Here is a 21671-nt window from a genome sequence, read left to right on the forward strand (position 1 = left end):
AGATTAACCAATATATATATTTTAAAGAGAGCAGAGTTAATAATTATTTGTGAAAATTTTAAATTAAATTATACTAGGAAAGTAGATGAATTTAGATCATCTAGATTAACTAGATACTATAAGGGTATTATTAGAAATAGAGGATATTTATGATAAATTAAGTCTAGAAGAAAAACATTTAATTCTAAAAGAATCGTCTTATAAAAAATTGATCTTAAGAAAATAGAACGGGATTTAATAACTAGCACTTAATTTAGGATTGAATAACTCTAGATATTATTGAACATTTATTACTATAAGTTAGAACAAAAAGGTTGTTACGTATTAAAATACAACAGTGAATAATACCTTACCAAAAAAATGTGTAATCTTATTACATAACTATAGCTTAAATACTATGACATACTTACACATATAAATATATTTCACAAATTTGTACACGTATTTACATATATTTTTTAGAAAAAATACAATTTCTTACTATATTATGTTACATTAAAAAAAAAAATGTTTTAAAACTACTTATATACTAATACACGTATTTTTACAAAATATATTTTCAATTCTTGGCAATATTTTTTTACAATGATAATAACTTTCGTTATTTAAAGACGTTAAAAAATGCCCGTGGGCCAACGTGTCGATTCTGTTGTCTAGCGTTTAGCGCTTATCGTCGAAACGGTAAAGCGCCAACTTGGTTGTACGTAAAGTGCGTACTTCGTGCTCAAACGAACGGGTTGACACGTTCTGTCAGTACGGAGTGTTGGGTAACGATAATGTCGGTGGAGACTCACCACCACGTATCACTCCGATGACCGCACGGGCATTCTCTCCAGCCAATGCTCGTTTTAACGCAGCGTCACCATCACCATCGTCTTTGAACAAACACCGTCTGTAATCGTTCAAAGACAGATGGTTCCGCACGACATGTTCGCGTATCTCCTTAGACTTTATGAGTTCGCTGCCTTCCATGTCAAATGCGTAGCACTTTGATCGAAGTGCAGCGATCTCAAAGAGGGCGAGGTCACTGGTCTTATCTGAAAACAAGCCGGGCATCTTCATTCTATCGGTGGAGTATCAAGGGTGATCCTTGGGCAGGCTAGATGCGTCCACGTGCACCAGTAAATTCCCTATAAATTTAAATATTTATCGAGTAACCCACAACTGCTTTAGCATTGAACATGCAATTACCAAAGATGGCATTATTCATTAGTTTGAAAAATGATATTTCAAAATCATTTGCCCTCTTTTTCCGTATTTTAGTGTTTAACTCGATGTATGGTTTCAACAAAGCACTTTGTTGAAACTCTCAAACGCGGTGCACCTGCAGTACAAATATATATATTAGTGTCATCGCTTATAGTTTATAAATGTTATTATACATACTTTATCGACTTGCAGTCCGTGTGCGATTACCTGTATTAAGTTGACATAGTGTACCACGTACCGCTGTTTGGGTTTCAAAGTGGCCATAAGTTTGGTCTCTTTGGAACCCGGCGGTACATTGTTGCCAGGCAAGGACGGCAAGTCGTTATGCTTGTCATACAGCTCTTCTGGTAACGATACGTTTACTTCATATATACGCCTCGTATTACCAGTGTCCGACAACAATTGGATTTCAGCCAGAAGGTCTGCTCTTTTATACCACCGGAAACCACCGTGCGGCATGGGCTGACTCATAGCCCACCCGTAAAGGTTATTGTCTATTTGCATTAAACGATTTTAAACCACCGCTCAATTATTGCACGTTATAATATATATATATATATTTATATATATATATACGTATATATACGTATAAATTATTATTAGATAATAAAAAAATGTATTAAACATTTATGGTAAATAAGTGAAGAATGTGTTGTATTTTCATAGTTTGATGATCGCATCAATTATACAACAAAAAGTCGAATGGGAAACGTAATTTTACAAAGACAAGAGATGAGCAGTTTTGAAGTAGACATAGTTGGTAAATTTATCAAAAAGTTTAGTTTGAAATTCAAGGACCATAAATATTTTCTCGGAAAAGACTTACCATTTGATTTACTTACTAATAAATCATGTGTTAGAATGTTTTCAAATCTCTTAATTTTTTAAGTAATAATCCAATTGACTGGCAAAACATTCCTTAATATAATAAAGCAAAAGAACTTTTATCTACACTAAACATAGTAAATCATGTTTCAAAAAGAGGTGTTAAATTGGTTGAAGAGTATAATGACAAGTTCACTAGAAATGAAGACCAAAAACAATACTTATCTAAGGAAATATATAACCTTATATTATATCAATGACTATACTGTAAATATTTATATTTTCCAATCCTACAGCATCATTACTATTTAAATATAAACTATATAATTTTCAATTTTTAGATTTTTAAAACATAACTACCGTCGACAATACCGAAGGTATAGACTCGAAGCTATGAAAAAACCGTTTTTATAAATCAATAAGTTTAATATTAATTTTTTTTATGGTGCATTTAAGTTCATAAAAATTTGATTATTTTAAAAATAAATGATTATGAGTGTTTATAATTTTTTATATATTTCATTCAGTTTTTAGCTTTGATGCGTAGATGAGAAGCTATTTAGTTTTTGTCACGTCTTAAAATGTTAGAATTTATTTTTATTATCTTTTAACAATTTACAATGTTTTGAAATTTAGTCATATTAAACATTACTTTTGAAAATATGTAAAAGTCTTCTTTTAAAATTTATCGACTCAATTATAGGCAATGCATTAAGTATTACAAAAAGTCTTATTGTTACTTTTTTATTCTAAATGATATGTCCTACAAAAATTATAATAAAAATTTTTGTATAAATACTAAATTTAACGAGTTATGTTCAAAAAACTGAATATTTTGTGAAAATCTGTGAAATATGATATTTAGTGCTTTTTAACTACTTTTAAATATTATACAAGAAAATATTATAAATACTTTATTTTAGTAAATAATGCGATCAACAAAATTAGTTCAGTAAATTTTTTTCATAAATATAAAATTGAACGAGTTATGTTAAAAAAACTGGTTTTCTGCCCTTAACCACCAAAATTCAACCCATTTGAAGGATAGGATAGAGAGGGTCTATCAAACTCAAATTTTATACACACACTTTTATAAGTCAACCTAACAAAATTAGGGGGTACTGGCTATAGATTTCCAAAAAAAAAATTATGTCTTATAGCTAAGGACCATTCTATATATATATATCAAGTGTAAAAAGGAATCTAAGTGAGATAATATTTCAAGTTTAATTTTATTTTTATGCATGTTATAAAAAAAATAAGGATAGATTTAAAATTGAGTCATGAATAAATATCTAGTGGGAATAATAGAATTGTTTTTCAACGTAAATAACTTTAAAAATTGTCTTTAATAAATATTTTATTCTTTTAAACTTCTTTATATAGGGTCCGAAAAAACCTGTATTATCGAGCATCGTGGTCGGTTTATCGAATAAAAAGGGTTTATTAAAAATTATTATTTCTCATAAAAAAATTATGTTGATCCATACACTTTTCAATAAGTTATAGCATTATAAAGTTAAAAATAAAATCGAGAATTTTCACACAAAAATAGCATTTGGTAGCTAATTGCATCCTGAAGACAAAATAAAATACGAAATTTTTTTTTTTCATAATAAAGTACATTACATTAGCTTTAATTTAAGATATATATAAAAGTATCAGACTTTTCGGAAAACTTTTAAAATTTAAGTTGAAAAAGTAATTTTTTTCTGAAAAAGTTGTCATTTTGATTCCCCCTTTTAGGCAGGTAAAAAGTCAGATTTATAAAAATAATATACCAAATGATAGGTGAAGACATTAAGCATCTATAAAAAAAAATTATATTGATGTGTTTATTTTTAAAAAAGTTAAGGCACTTTTAAGTAAAAAAAATTGAAAAAATTTCGAAAATTAGCGATTTTTAAATTTGTAATTTTTTTGAAGGTTTCCCCCATTTACGGGGAACGAGAGAATTTTTTTCAATTTTTGAGGGTAATGTCTTCGACTAGATACGATTTGTGATCTTTTGACGTATCATTGAAAGAAATCGGTTCGGTGAGAGCTGAGAAAAAGTGGTAACAGACACAAAAAAAAAAAAAAACACACATCATAGTAAATTACTACCTTGTCAGCTTCGCTTCGAAGCTAAAAAAAGAAAGAACACTATAATATCTTCAAATGTGAGCCAATAGATTTGTTAAAGTACTCTCTAATATTATCCTACGATTTTTCGTTTATCTTTTCGGCCTCCCCTTAAATTTTATTTATACCCACCACTAAAGAAAATACGTATCGTATTAAAATATAAAAATTAATAATAATTGTTACTTTTCTACAATTAGTTATTTTATTTGAGAATCAATAAAAGTAATTTATTTGCGATAATCTATGAATAATTTAAATTATTTTCAACAAATTTGTCATTGTTTGGTTAATATATTCAAAAAAATTTCACATACACTACTATATATTTTTAAATCTAATAAATTCATCTAGTCCCAAGTGTCAACTTATACATCTGTACCATTTAAAATAAAAATTTAAAACTATTATAATGATAAATCATACACTTGATCATATTTAAAGTAATTATCTGAAAATTTAAAAATAATTTACATCAATTGAAATCCTAGTTTAAAAATTAAATTATTTTTTATGATTAACACAATGACACATCTCTTTTATTATCCAATATTTTTTTCAAAGATATAATTTTTAATATTATATATTATATTAAAATAATTCAATTTAGGTTTTTTGGTCAATACTTAAGTTGAATTATTACTTTTATGTTTGAAAAATGTAACATTAAAATAGACGTTGAACATATTGATTTATTATATTATTTCTTTTATCTATTAAATGTTTGATATTACTCAGTATTAAAAAATGTGTTTTTGACTTAATAATAGCCCTATATTCTATAATCTATTACTATTATAATAAAATGTAAATAACAACTAATATCAAAAAATAACGTAAAATATTTTAATGATAAATTATATAGCTAAAATTATTAAATTAATAACTTCAAATTTTTTTAAGTTTGGTATTATTCTACTACATTATATTTAATTTGAGAATGAGTAAATAAAATCTACCTTCGTTAATCCATGAAAAATTATTTTTAATGTACAACATATTTTTAAATGTCAATTAAATTTGATTAATACATGTACTATTTCAATTACAATTTAAATACATTTTTGCGAACCATATTTTATTTTATTCAAAATAGACTAAATTGTTCTATATAAACGAAATTATTTTAGTAATAAAAACTATATTTTATGTTTATTCGATATAATTGATATTATATTGCCAGTGCTTGACGTTCATTATTGTTATAATAACCATAAAATATGCGTTTATACTTTTGTTTTGGAATTTTACTTTGTTTTATTTCTCTAATTACCATACCAAAGTTTTCAACCGGAATGCCAAGCTCAGGTGGATCAACTTCTAACAATCAGGTAAAATGAGTATTCCAAATAATTATGAATAATAAAATGATAATAATTATTACTATCATTTTACATGATTATTATTTTTTTAATTTTTAAAATATTTTGCAACTTATGATAGTAATTGTAATAACAAATGAAATAAATGTTTTGTAGGGTGATTCTAGTGGAGTCAATAACAATGAGGTAAATCAAGTATTTATAATTATTATTAATTTTTTATATACTTATTATAATGTTTAATGGCTTTAGTACCTATACAGAATATTTCATTTTAACACTTGACATTCGATTGCTCTTAAAATAATAATTAATAACTTATTATTTAATAAGTTAAAAATATTATTTATTTCATGATTTATCAGTTATTAATTATTTTTTAGATCATCCCATATAACTTATAGGCATTTCAACTAAATTTTTTGAAGTAGTAACATACATATTTAACTAGCTTATTACATAAAAAAAGGAACTTAAATAAAGTTTTTTGTAACTTAAATTGCATAGTGTGTTATTACATAAATACGGTAGCACAGTGTGGACGAGGCATAAATGGGACAAGTATCATATTACAATTACTATCATTAAAAACGCTTCGATGCAAATCTGTAGATAGTGTTTAATTTTAAGAGATTGGTAGATTATTTCAAAATCAATCATAACTCTTATTCCCTTAATTTTATTCCGATTCACAATTATAATATTTGAATACAAATTAAGTATAATAATTAAATTTAGTATGAAATTCAGATTCAATAATATAATATTGTAATTTTTATGGAGATAATATAAAAATGAAAAGGAGTTGTATATTCATATACTTTTAACGCGTATACAAATTTAAAGAGTTTGATGCAATACTTTTTTATAAAAAAATGTTGTTACTTATTAATAAATACACTAAACTACAATGAATTTTCATCAGAAACAAAAATACACTTTTCTAAAACAACTATTCGCGATGTTTTCAAATGTGAATTTAAACTTTTTATATTACTTCTAAGTTTTAATATAATTACTTGTTATTAAAAAATGAGTATTTCATATAAAAAAAAATAATTAAGAACAAAAAAAAATTGTTTTAAATTAACAATGATTTTGATTATTAATATGTTAAAAATAAGGAAAATGACATATTTAATCTATTGTTTTAATCGTTTAAAATTGATTCTTGTGAATATTTGTAATAAAAAATAATTTATTTATTTTACTATAACTCTAACTGTTTATATCTAAAAGTAATTTTTAAATTTTAACTTTATAAATATTTATTAATTTACTTTAATAATTGCTATAAACTAATTTATAATAGCGCGCTGATATTTTTTTAGGACCCGAATCCCATATCAACTTATTATTCAACTTGCATAAACAATATATTATGGGAGATGGCTGATAATGATATAAAATCTATTAAACCTTTTTTTGATAAAGTATTGAGTGAATCTAAAGTTAAAAAATCTATGAGAAATCGTATAAATAATATAATTGAGAGCATAATTGATTCAGGTATTTAAAATTTATTTTTTTATCATATGTATACAGAATGGTTTATTTAAAACAACCTATTTAATAACTCACAGTATGAAAATTATTTAAATATTTAATTTATTTTTAATTACTTTTAGTTACATATTATTCATTAAGCTATGTAATAATTTTTAAGTTCATACCTTATGCTTTGTATGGATGTCAAATATGCTTTTTCAAAGGAGAACATAAATTTGAATTTAATAAAATGTTTGACATTTTTTATTTTAATAATAAATAATATTAAAACTATTTTTGCTACTAATTTATTTATTATTAAAACTATTTCATTATAAAACATAATTAAAAAAAAAAACTATTTACTCAGGTAATAAGTTATTGACTCGTGATTGGTAATATAATTTTTTTAACATTTACTATTAACATAAAAATTTTCAATTTCAGATATTTTATGATCCAACAGCTAATTTAAGTTTACACCAGAAAAATAAAATATTAAGAGCTTTTGTAGTTTGGTATTTTTGTAAAATATAGAAAAAAAATATTGCAAAATAATAACTTAACTTTGTTTCTTTAGTTTTATTGGGATATTTTTTAAATGAGTTAGTTATAAAAATAGGCGAGTTATAGCATAAAATATTATTATAGGTAATTTTGCAATATTTATTTCTCTAATTGACTAATAATTAAAACACCAAATTACAAAAACTCTTAATATTGAGAAAAATTGTTTTATTTTTTTAATTGCACATACCTAATCCATTTTTTGGCCCGTATAACAAAATAATATATAATATTCTTTGCTATATATTTGATTATAATGTCTATTGAATATCTTATTAATACATTTATTTTTGTTGGTATATTTTATATAAAACTCTACATTATTTCTGATTTTTTGAAAAAAAAAAAAATTATAATTATTCGTTGGTAAATTCGTTAATAGTAAATGATTAAAAATTATTCAAGAAAAAAATTATAAGTAATTTATTATTGTTTAGTTTTATGTAAAATAATTAAAAAATATGACGATTGCAATTAAATATATTCATAGCATAATAAAAACACTTCTTTGGAGTACACGATAGACGATAATTTCGCAATAACTCAAAAATGTTTATACTTTTTGCATTTTGGACTACATTTTCAGACCGGGCAGAAGATTTTACATCAAAAATGACTGTTATATGTTAGCGGTCAGTTTTGTTGTAAACTAGTACAATACTAATAACTATTAGTGTTCCTATATTTGGGTATATTTTAAGGGAATAAGATTCATCTGTGCCTATTTATAGTTTGAAATAAAGATTTTTAATTATTAAATTATATTTATACTTGGTTAAACATTTTTAAATTATACCTCTTAAGTCTAGAATTTAATGTTACAAAGACATTTTACGAATTTTCAAATGCATAACTAAAAAGGTGTAATCATATTTTATATAATATATTTCTCTAAATTATTTTTAAAATTTCTAGAAAATTTGAATTTGTTTTAATAAAAGTGTCAAGATATCTGGAACACTTTCAAAAATTAAGTTGGAACGATCAATTCGTGTACAAAAATTGATTTCTTGAATCCCTCTTTTGGGCAGGTTAAGTGTTAAATTATTAAAAAATGTATATCAAATAAATGGGAAATATCTAACGTTTCAACATAAAAACCAAATATTATGATTCGTTCATTTTTAAATAAGTTGCAGCTGTTTTAAGAAAAAAAAGTTTAAAAAATGTTGAATTTAACTATTTTAACAATTGTAATTTTTTGGGGGAATTCCCCCATTTACAACGATTGAGAGGATTTTTTCAAGTTTTAAGGGCATCGCCTTCAAGTAGATACGATTTGTGAGCTTTTGACGCATCGTTGAAAGAAATCGGACCGGTGAGAGCTGAGAAAAGTTGTGACAGGAATTTAAAAAAAACACATCTTATTTAAATCAATACTTTCTCAGCTTCACATCAAAAATAAAAAGTTTTATTGATTCATATATTTTTCAAATGTACTTTAAATGCCGAGCTACGAATTCATTGTAATGAAGATATGTATAAGGCATAAACTTGTTATTCATATTTGATTAATGTTTGATACTTTGAATCCATAACTCGTAATGAAGTGTGAGTGCAATTTAGCCTTTTTTCTAAATTTTAATTACTCCATCTAGGGGTCTGTAGCATGTTAGGTTCGGGAAGTAGAAGAATGTAAAACTGTAATTTTTTTTAAGATACTTTTAGTAACTTAAAATAAATAATAAATAAATATCTAACCTAGCCTAGTGAGTAAAAAGGATTGTTTCATCGCACGAAGCCTGGGTTCGTTCCTCAGGGTACACACCAAATGTTAAATCTTTTTATAACGTTAAATGAATACACGCTTTAATTGCATTTTATAGAAGTTTAATTATTTATAATAATAGCCAAAAAAAGACATTTTTATTAAAAAAACCTTATCTTAAAACTTTAAATTTTTTGCAGCGAATATTTTATTATATTCATACGATGTTTAGTAATTTAGTGTGAGAGTTACAGTGTACAGAGTGATCTATATATCATAAACCATTTAATTACTCACAAGAAGAAATATAATATTGTAAACAAATTATTATTATTATTTTATAGTTGTATAATAATCTAACTTATAACAGAATAAAATAATTAAAATAAAGAATTGTTTTCATACAATTCCTTGATAAATGAGAAGAAACTCGCCAAACTGATTGTTTCTAAATAAGTCGTCCAGTTATAATAAGTTATATTTTATTAATGTCTAAAATAATTTTTTTTCTTCGTCAATTAGCTAATAACTAGAAAACACATACAGATACAAGTCCCACTTTAACGGAATGACAAAAATATTAGATTTTAATTTTATAGATTTTTGTTGGGTCAAAAATAATGTTACTATATGATTAATTTTTTATTCTGCGATTTAGATTATTATTCTATATTATATAAATTTGTTGGTATTTTGTTAGATGATAAAACGGACGCAATAAATGAATGTACTGAGTTTATAGTGAATTTGACGAAAAATAACGAAGATGAGTTAAAAAGAAATTTATGTGAAGGTGATCCAAATAACATAGAAACAATTACACAAGATTATGCAAAATTAACTCTTTCAGAAAGTTCATTCAATACAAGTCCTAAATTAAAAAAATTCTTTGATTTTTTAATTGAAAAAAATTTGAATGACAAACATCAAGTTCTATACAAAGGTAATTATTATTACTTTTTTTGAAATCTATAAAAATATTTGAAACATTTTTCAACTTTTAAAATGGTTGTTTTTCATATTTTTGCTTATACATTTGTTCATTATTTTAAATAATTAAAAAAAAAAAAGACATTTTGCTGAAAATTTATAATTTTTAATTAAAAATATTTTGATTTTAAATAACAAAGGTTTTTATTAACTTTAATAGTCATTTATATTATGTTATTTTTAAATAATGTACAATAAGTTACATAATAATAGTTTGAATTTTTTCATTATTTGATTAAATATGAAAGAGATTTTCACATTAACTACTCATATTCTTTTGTTAATCATAATTGAACTTCATAAGTTGTCTCTGGTTATATAATTTGAAGTGTATGATGTGTATCTTAGATTTCAATTAGAGCAATTAAATTGTTAGACATTTAAAAAAAAAATGTTATAAAAATAATATTATATAATTTGTAAGCGGGCTTTTTATGTTGGCCTGTAACAACAACATGGTTTGCCATTTGCATAACGACTAGCTATAGGAGCAAGGGTCGCCACCACCCAGGCAAGGTGTCACACCTATCAGATATGATTACCAGACCATTACCAAAAATAAAACATTTAAACAAAATAATATTACAAACATCACGAATGGTATTGGAACACATACGTTAATGTTAATTGGAAATTAATGAAAAACACCAGGAGCGGTCTGGACACTCGCTCCTTAGCGTTGGCTAGAAGAATAAATATAGTTTAAAAAACTAAAAAAACACGCTTTTAAAGTACATCGAACTAAAAAGTTAAAAATAATTTTTAAAATAATTATGAACAAAAAATACTAGTATTATTGTGATAAAAGCGTCGGGCGCTCAATATACGAAAAATATGGCACAAAGCACCCACGCTTTTATCACAATAATACTAGTATTTTTTGTTCATAATTATTTTAAAAATTATTTTTAACTTTTTAGTTCGATGTACTTTAAAAGCGTGTTTTTTTAGTTTTTTAAACTATATTTATTTTTTACTTTTTAGTTTCATGTTATGATAGTAGTTACTATCAATATCATGGTTGTTACGGGTAACGGGAAATCAGGGTTCGATTCTGGGGAGGGAGTCTGAGAAACGGCTACCACATCCAAGGAAAGCAGCAGGCGCGTAAATTACTCACTCCCGGAACGTGGAGGTAGTGACGAAAAATGACGATACGGAAATCATCCCTCGTAATCGGAATGAATACTTTATATCTCTTAATTAGAATAAATCGTGTTAATATATTAATTTTAATAGTAATTAGAATATATATATTTATACAAATAATGCGACTTAACTACGTAAAAGTATCATGCACTAAGTATAGCTGTGTTTTATGGCCGGGCGGGTCGGACTAACGTTATACCCGAGGTATAAACGGCGGTAGGAATATATATATATATACGTAAGGCGCATTAGACGCGGGCGTTATTGGTCAGTCAAAATAAAAATTTGTTTACATATATATAATATTGATGACAAGCACGCGTGTACGGGTACGATAACTAAAAATAAATTTTTATAGGAATAGTGTACCGTCGTATTGTGAGCGAGGCGTGGGGAGGGGTGAATGCGTATAACAGTCTAGTCTAGACAACGGAATATGCGATAACGCGTGGCGTTTGGAGAGTTACAAACTTACAAACAAACAACAAACATACACGTGAAACTAATAAAAGCGTGTTAAAAAGGAAACACGTGCTCTCTACACATAAACAAAATTAAGTTAATTTACAATAAAATAAAAATGAAATAAAATAATTAATAAAATATAGCTCATTACATAAATATAATATATAAATGAAAACGATACCCGGTCTCTGAAGAAACCCATCCGATGGTCTGGATGCTTTGCCGAAAAAACATGGCCGTTCGCTGTTGGCGGCTCTACTCCATCATTGAAAAAAAAATGTCAATAAAACAATAAATGTGAGCACCCTAGCACAGTCAATGACAGAAGAAGGAAAGAGAAAAGTCAACACCGATCTAACGGCAATTTCAAATCGATAACGGCCAGTCTTTTTGGAAGGGATCAATACTGAAAAAAAATTCGATTTTAATTATATTTCTCTTTTATCGCCTTATTTAGCGGACAGCGGCAAAATAATGAGTGGTTGACACCTCTATGTCAGAAAAAGGTTTTTTTACGCGATAAAATAAATAAGTAGACATAACAAAAAAATCATAAATGGTCCACCTTCGAATTTGTGAGGTTACAAATTATTTAATAAAAAATGTAATTAGGAACTGTAGTAACTTTATAGGTAAATATTTGTGCATGGTTTTAAGCGTGTAGGGATGAATAATTTGGCTAAGTTGGCGGATCCAGTGTAAGTTCATGACTCTTAAATAACTTATTTATAATTGAGTTATGAAAATATCGGACTAATAACCGTAACATGGCGTTACGGACAATTATTATTTTTTGGGTTACAATTAATCTTAATAACATACTTTACTTTAATCAAACATTTTATAATTATTCAATAATTGTTGCATATTAACAATTATTACTAACCTTTTTGTGTTAGATAAATTAATTACTGGTTACTTACACTTCAAACTATTGTTTTTTAAAGCTATTATTTATTATTTATGTAGCATAGGTATAATTAGGATTTATATTCGAAATGATTTTTTCCTCAAAATATCAGCTTAACCCTATGATCAGGGACACTTGATGAATTTGGCATTTTTTAAGTAAAATGTGTATTTAATAAAATAATTGTTTTCAATTTTGCAGTTTATACTTATTTGTTACAATCCAAAAATATTAAAAATATTGTTTTAACTTTTAAAGACTTCTCATAGGATATATAAAACTTATGTTCGCCGACTTACTCGGGTAACTTCTATACTTTTTGGGGAAGAATATCAATTATTTGTATAATATACAGTAGAACTCCAATTATCCGAATTAATGGGGACCGGGACCCATTCACTGACTAATCAAAATAAACAATGACAGGTGACTGCAATGCGCCGGAACTGGAGTGGGAACTCTTACCACGTGTTGTGCCTACACTGACGCCGCGGACTTTGGACAAATTTTTTTCTGATTTTTTCTGAAAGTGATTCGGATAATCGGCGATTCGGATGATCGGAGTTCGGATAATTGGAGTTCTACTGTAAATAAATTTACAATCTTATTTCGTTTCAGAACTACTTAAAAACTTTGGACCAATTATGCAAGAATTTGAAGACACTTTTGAATTTAAGGACTATGAAGTCGATGAAAACGACGAAGACGATGATGATTATTAAAATGATACATAAATACTAATAAATATTGGAAGTTGCTAATTATAGTAAATCTTCATTAGAAATTTTTGTTCCATAATATATTTATTCATATATGTTAAATTGTTATTAACAAATTGATGTTAAATTTATAATATTCAGAGAAAATATATATCATATTTTTATACTTTATTATTAAATTTCTATGGGTAAATGGCCATAAAAATTAATAATCAAAAATATTATAATTGTTATCAACAAGAATACTAAAAAAATATACATTTTACAAAACAGGCGATATAAAATTGTTAAATCTATACTAAATTAATCTTTCGCATGATTTTATTGACATTATCTACATCGATAATAATTTTTTGTCTACAATTTAAAATGTTTTATTCATGAAACCAAATTTGATTTTTGATTCAAACAGCAAAACAATCATAATTTTGAGTTGTTAATTTTCGACAGGGCGATATGTGTTACATTTATTAAAATATAATTATTTTAATACATCTCTTAGATATTTACCTTTGTAATTTTTCTGATTCAAATTCCATTATACATTTTTATGAAGAAATTATTAGTTAACCTAAAAATGGGTATAGTATAAATCACCATATTTATAATTTCATGATTGAAAAATAAAAAACCCATCGCAACGAGGTCGTGGCACAGTGCTGTCGTGGCATAGTTGGGTCCAGTATAGATGATATCTGAGAGTGAATAAAATCAATATCATGAAAAACGCTTCGATATAAATCTATAGATAGTTTTTAATTTTATAAAAATTGGTGAATTATTCCAAAAGCTACATGATCTTCTATTTCTTTATTTATATCCTGACTATTAGTTTTATGATTTATAAATGAAATATATAAATAACTATTTATATATATATATATTAAGCTGGTCCTTATTTGACCAACTTTAAAAAATCGAATGGAAGAATCCCACATTTTGTTTTAAGTAGTAAATAAAAATTTTTCGTAAAATTTGAATATTCTACAGCAACGCTTTCACACGCCTCAAATTCTTTGAAAAATGACGAAAAAAGGTAGAACTATAGAATCAATTTTTTAGGAAAATATGTTAGCAAAATAAAAGGTTCTTACATATATTTACGTAACATTGACCGCTAACATAGAAATTAAAAATACTACTCAAACATTTTTTTTTTCATTTTTTGACAATATCTCTCTAAATATTGAGAACACAACAAAAGTGAACGACATAAAATATATTAAAAAATACATAAATAAAAAAAAATGTTATTATAATTTTTTCTATAATACTGAAATTTAAGCGTTTAAATTGAGAAAATCACTTAATTTTTAAAAAAAACCAAAAATTATTTCACTGATGCATGTTTTTCTAAGTAGTTTTTAATTTGTTACTCAAAATAATTTATAAATAAATTATCTTCAAATGCTGCTTTAAAAAAATATTAATGAACAATTTTGGAAACTGAAACATAATTTTTCTAGTGGATGGGATTTGAACCTAATTTACCTTACCATCATGACGGGAGCTTTCCCTCTGCGCTACCTGGTAATCGAGGATACTTAGACTTTAATGATATTTTTGCTCTTGTTGGTTGATGAAATCTTGTTATTTTGGAAAAAGGCAAAAATACCTTCAAAATATCACTGTTATATGGTTCAAAAATTTAAAATATTATATGATAATTAGCGAAGATTAAAAAAATAAAAATCGAGAAAATCCGTAACACAACAGACCAATGAAAATTTGTTTAAAAACCATTTAAATAATTTTTTTGACATTGCTCATGAGAATGCTTTGAATATGATTAAAATTGAAGAGGATAAACAATTTTTAATCTTACAATGGCAGAAAGGGCGTGTTCGTTGTATGGGAGGCGTAAACAAAAAACTGAGTGAAATTAAAAAGCGGAAAGCTCAACGAGACTTAAAAAAAGAAATGTTGAATTTAACATCTACTATGAATCCTGTTAAATAAATTAATTTCTGAAAAATTAATGCCAATTATTTGTAATTTTATTTTTTTCTCAGACCCATCTAACAGAATTGACTTGGAAAATAGAATTTCAAGCGATGACGTAGAAAAAATATTAAGTTCTGATAATGAAGACATCGTAGTGCCTCTGATTACTAAAAGAGACCGAAAAGAAATCATGTCTTGTCTTTTAGCATCAGCCTTAAATTAATGTAAGATTAGTGACAGTGACGCACTACATTTAATAATAGCGTTTGCCAAAATATTTAATATAAATGTAAAAGATTACGCAATTAATCAATCGTCAATAAAAAGAAGTCACGAAATTTTTCGTGAACAATTATCATTTGATAATTATTAACTATATTTATATAGTTAATAGTTGAACTATTAGAAATTAAAAAATCAGACATTAGAAATTAGAGGTCTAACAAATATTGCGTAGTGTATCCGATAATGTTATAAAATGTTGTATAGAAACTTTAAATGAAAATTAACCGAGAGTCGATTATAAAGAATTTTTGGAACTTTTAATTATTATTTTGGGTAATATACCACCTAGAGGTATTCACTTTCTATGACCAAAGGCTTATCATCATGCTAGGTGAATGTGTAAGGGAATTTATTGTTTAAAAATGTTATTATTTCACGAACAATTTACAATAACAAAACCAAAAATTATATCATTAAAAACAGTGTGTTGTTTTATAGTTAAGTGTTATGTAGAGTTTTGATTTAGATGCCAAGAGACAATTAAAGCTTTTTATAATAACATTCTTTTTTTAAGAATACTTGAAAATTATAAAATTGAAGACCCAAGAGTGGCTGAATTGGTAATAAAAAAATTGGTAAAAATGTAATCATTTATGGGACTTAAGTGAAGGATGTGTTGTATTTTCTTAGTTTGATGATCGCATAGATTATACAACAAAAAGTCGAATGAGAAACGTAATTTTACAAGGACAAGAGATGAGCAGTTTTAAAGTAAATATAGTTGGTAATTTTATCAAAAAGTTTATTTGAAATTCAAAAACCATGAATATTTTCTCGGAAAAGACTTACCATTTGATTTACTTACTAATAAATCATGTGTTAGAATGTTTTCAAATCTCTTAATTTTTTAAGTAATAATCCAATTGACTGGCAAAACAATCCTTAATATAATAAAGCAAAAGAATTTTTATCTACACTAAACATAGTAAATCATGTTTCCAAAAGAGGTGTTAAATTGATTGAAGAGTATAATGACAAGTTCACTAGAAATGAAGACCAAAAACAATACTTATCTAAGGAAATATATAACCTTATATTATATCAATGACTATAGTGTAAATATTTATATTTTCCGATCCTACAGCATCATTACTATTTAAATATAAACTATATAATTTTCAATTTTTAGATTTTTAGATCATAACTACCGGCAACAATACTGAAGGTATAGACTCGAAGCTATGAAAAAACCGTTTTTATAAATCAATAAGTTTAATATTATTTTTTTTTATAGTGCATTTAAGTTCTTAAAAATTTGATTATTTTAAAAATAAATGATTATGAGTGTTTATAATTTTTTAGATATTTTATTCAGTTTTTAGATTCGGTGCGTAGATGAGAAGCTATTTAGTTTTTGTAACGTCCTAAAATGTTAGAATTTATTTTTATTATCTTTTAACAATTTACCATATTTTAGTCCTATTTTGAAATTTAGTAATATTAAACATTACTTTTGAAAATATGTAAAAGTCTTCTTTTAAAATTTATCGACTCAATTATAGGCAATACATTCAGTATTACAAAAAGTCTTATTGTTACTTTTTTATTCTAAATGATATGTCCTACAAAAAATAATAATAAACATTTTTGTATAAATACTAAATTTAATGAGTTATTTTCAAAAACTGAATATTTTGTGTAAATCTGTGAAATATGATATTTAGTGCTTTTTAACTACTTTTAAATATTATACAAGAAAATAAAAACATTACAGAAAATATTATAAATACTTTATTTTAGTAAATAATGAGATCAACAAAATTAGTTCAGTAAATTTTTTTCATAAATATAAAATTGAACGAGTTATGTTAAAAAAAACTGGTTTTCTGGCCTTAACCACCAAAATTCAACCCCTATGAAGGATGGGATAGAGAGGGTCTAGCAAACTCAAATTTTATACACACACTTTTATAAGTCAACCTAACAAAATTGGGGGGTACTGGCTATACATTTCCAAAAAAAAAATTATGTCATATAGCTAAGGATCATTCTATATATATATATATTTTTATGCATGTTATAAAAAAAATAAGGATAGATTTAAAATTAAGCCATGCATAAATATCTAGTGGGAATAATAGAATTGTTTTTCAACGTAAATAACTTTAAAAATTGTCTTTAATAAATATTTTATTCTTTTAAACTTCTTTATATAGGGTCCGAAAAAAAACCTGTATTATCGAGCATCATGGTCGGTTGTGGTCACGCCACAGTCGGATATAAAGTATATTTTATATTATAATTTAGTAATGCATTTTCGAATATTAAAGTAATTTTATTTAAAATGTATTAAATAATTTAATTTCAAATAATTTTGATTGTACAAAAAAAAATTTTAGAGAACCGCAATAGATGCAATTTTTATGCGATATCTTCATAACCAAAGAAGTAATTTTTAATCAATTTAAAATAAAATTATTTTACTTTTCGAAATGTAGTTTAAATTAAAATATTATTTACCGCCGACAGTCACAGCCAAACGTTACAGCCGATCGTGACGCTCGATAACCTGTATTATTCTAATGACAATTTGATATGTGCAATGTAAAAGTTCTATATGTATTTATCATTCATATAGTAACATTAATTCGGCTTTATTAGCTTGTAAAGCTAGACGCACAACAATCGAACAGTTGCATTTTAAACAAACATTGTTTCATATATATAGTATAATCGATAAAAAAAATCAAGAGTCATAAAATCATCCCTCAGTTGGGTCTTTTATAATATCTTTATAAAAGGAACCTTAATTATTTCTTTTTATGTCTACTTGCCTTTATTATTCTACACCTCGGACTCTACAAAACCGATAGAACCTCGTTGCTCTCCAGTTGACAAAATCCTGAAACATACTCAAATTTGGTTAATATATATTCAATACACACATACACCAACATTCTTACTTCATTTTCGTATTACTACATAGCACTTGTTTTTTCCTACTGGACGAAAATGACCTAATCAAAGGTAATCAATAACTAAGGGTATCATAGTTTTGTTTAAGTTGTTTGTTAATAAATTTCGGTTAACCGAATTAGATGTTTTTCGTAAATTTGTATGAATGTCATCTATTTGGCTGTTATTTTCATTCTATTGAAGTATAGTAGTAAAATATACGAGACAATTTATTGATTTCCGGCATACTATTAATTACTATTATATATGAATAAAAATTATTAAATCGATGTTATGGAGAGTTTAAAGAATGTAGTGCATCGTAAACAGGCAAATTTGTGGGGACGCCCACAATTGAATTTTACAACACGACAATGCGCCAGTTCATCGTATTCTACCGACTTAGCTCCGTGTGATTTTTTTTTGTTCTCCCGACTGAAATTGCCACTTTGTGGGCGTCATTTTGGATACAATAAAAGAGAATGCAAAGAAGGAACTAAAGGCCATTCTGGCTCAGGCCTACCAGCGCTATGTGAATGTCTGAATTAAGCGCTGATCTTTGTATCGTTTCAAATGGAAGCTATTATGAAGGAGATAAAATAATTTGGAAGAAAATTAACAGAAATTTCTTTTATTGACTCATTCCCGGTACATATTGATGTAAAACTCCTTATGTTAAATTCAACACCTTGAATCTTCACTCAGAAGCAAAAAGTATTCAATTTAAATGTATAATTATTTTAAATTATTAGAAAAAACTGTATGTGTGCTCAAGTTTAAACTTTGAGACTATTTAAATATTTATTCATGACAATAAATTATATAAGAAATTATCACTTATGGCTTATATAATTTAAAATTGAATTTTTGCTTAGAAATAATCATAAAATAAGTAAAAAAAGAACACTATAATATCTGCAAATGTGAGCCAATAGATTTGTTAAAGTACTCTCTAATATTATCCTACGATTTTTCGTTTATCTTTTCGGCCTCCCCTTAAATTTTATTTATACCCACCACTGAAGAAAATACATATCGTATTTATTAAAATATAATATTTTTACTAAAATATAAAAATTAATAATAATTGATACTTTTCTAAAATTATTTATTTTATTTGAGAATCAATAAAAATAATTTATTTGGGATAATCTATGAATAATATTAAAACGTACAATATATGCAATATGTCAATTTAATTTGATTAATGTGAGTATTATTTAAAACGCTTACAATTTAAATGTGCGTTTTAAAATAATCGTATGTATTAATTTAAATTATTTTCAATAAATTTGTCATTGTTTGGTTAATATATTCAAAAAAATTTCGCAAACACTACTATATATTTTTAAATCTAATAAATTCATCTAGTCCCAAGTGTCAACTTATACTGCTGTTCCATTTAAAATAAAAATTAAGAACTATTATAATGATAAATCATACACTTGGTTAAATTTAAAGTTATTATATGAAAATTTAAAAATAAATTACATCAATTGAAATCCTAGTTTAAAAATTAAATTATTTTTTNATGAAAATTTAAAAATAATTTACATCAATTGAAATCCTAGTTTAAAAATTAAATTATTTTTTATGATTAACACAATGACACATCTCTTTTATTATCCAATATTTTTTTCAAAGATATAATTTTTAATATTATATATTATATTAAAATAATTCAATTTAGGTTTTTTGGTCAATACTTAAGTTGAATTATTACTTTTATGTTTGAAAAATGTAACATTAAAATAGACGTTGAACATATTGATTTATTATATTATTTCTTTTATCTATTAAATGTTTGATATTACTCAGTATTAAAAGATGTGTTTTTGACTTAATAATAGCCCTATATTCTATAATCTATTACTATTATAATAAAACGTAAATAACAACTAATATAAAAAAATAACGTAAAACATTTTAATGATAAATTATATAGCTAAAATTATTAAATTAATAACTGCAAATTTTTTTAAGTTTGGTATTATTCTACTACATTATATTTAATTTGAGAATGAGTAAATAAAATCTACCTTCGTTAATCCATGAAAAATTATTTTTAATGTACAACATATTTTTAAATGTCAATTAAATTTGATTAATACATGTACTATTTCAATTACAATTTAAATACATTTTTGCGAACCATATTTTATTTTATTCAAAATAGACTAAATTTTTCTATATAAACGATATTAATTTAGAAATAAAAACTTTATTTCATGTTTATTCGATATAATTGATATTATATTGCTAGTGCTTGACTTTCATTATTGTTGCTGTTATAATCATCATTAAAAATGCGTTTCTACTTTTGTTTTGGAATTTTACTTTGTTTTATTTCACTAATTACCGGAATGCCAAGCTCAGGTGGATCAACTTCTAACAATCAGGTAAAATGAGTATTCCTAAAAATTATAAATAAAAAAAATGATAATAATTATTATCATCATTTTACATGATTATTATTTTTTTAATTTTTAAAATATTTTGCAACTTATGATAGTAATTGTAATAACAAATGAAATAAATGTTTTGTAGGGTGATTCTAGTGGAGTCAATAACAATAAGGTAAAACAAGTAATTATAATTATTATTAATTTTTTATATACATATTATAACTGTTTAAAAGTTTGAATACCTATACAGAATAATTCATTTTAACACTTGACATTCGATTGCTCTTAAAATAATAATTAATAACTTATTATTTAATAAGTTAAAAATATTATTTATTTCATGATTTATCAGTTATTAATTATTTTTTAGATCATCCCATATAACTTATAGGCATTTCAACTAAATTTTTTGAAGTAGTAACATACATATTTAACTAGCTTATTACATAAAAAAAGGAACTTAAATAAAGTTTTTTGTAACTTAAATTGCATAGTGTGTTATTACATAAATACGGTAGCACAGTGTGGACGAGGCATAAATGGGACAAGTATCATATTACAATTACTATCATTAAAAACGCTTCGATGCAAATCTGTAGATAGTGTTTAATTTTAAGAGATTGGTAGATTATTTCAAAATCAATCATAACTCTTATTCCCTTAATT

The 21671-nt window shown here is 25.1% G+C and overlaps 1 protein-coding gene across 16 annotated transcripts in view; it reads left to right on the forward strand.

Annotated features, from left to right (window-relative positions):
• LOC126901739 (uncharacterized) overlaps positions 1–21671 on the forward strand; it is a 146414-nt gene that overhangs the window by 118984 nt on the left and 5759 nt on the right. For 5 of the 16 annotated variants that reach the window (XM_050678465.1, XM_050678476.1, XM_050678467.1 and 2 more), the window contains exon 4: positions 9944–10186. In XM_050678465.1, coding sequence (XP_050534422.1) covers positions 9944–10186 — 243 coding nt within the window. Of the gene's footprint in view, positions 1–5290; positions 5490–5636; positions 5667–6811; positions 6990–9943; positions 10187–13375; positions 13641–20761; positions 21000–21147; positions 21178–21671 lie in introns of those variants that run through there. The other 11 variants (XM_050678474.1, XM_050678473.1, XM_050678470.1 and 8 more) reach the window with 9 other exon arrangements.

This window comes from Daktulosphaira vitifoliae, unplaced genomic scaffold (genome assembly GCF_025091365.1).
Source record: "Daktulosphaira vitifoliae isolate Bord-2020 unplaced genomic scaffold, ASM2509136v1 Scaffold_3, whole genome shotgun sequence".
Lineage (NCBI taxonomy): Eukaryota > Metazoa > Arthropoda > Insecta > Hemiptera > Phylloxeridae > Daktulosphaira > Daktulosphaira vitifoliae.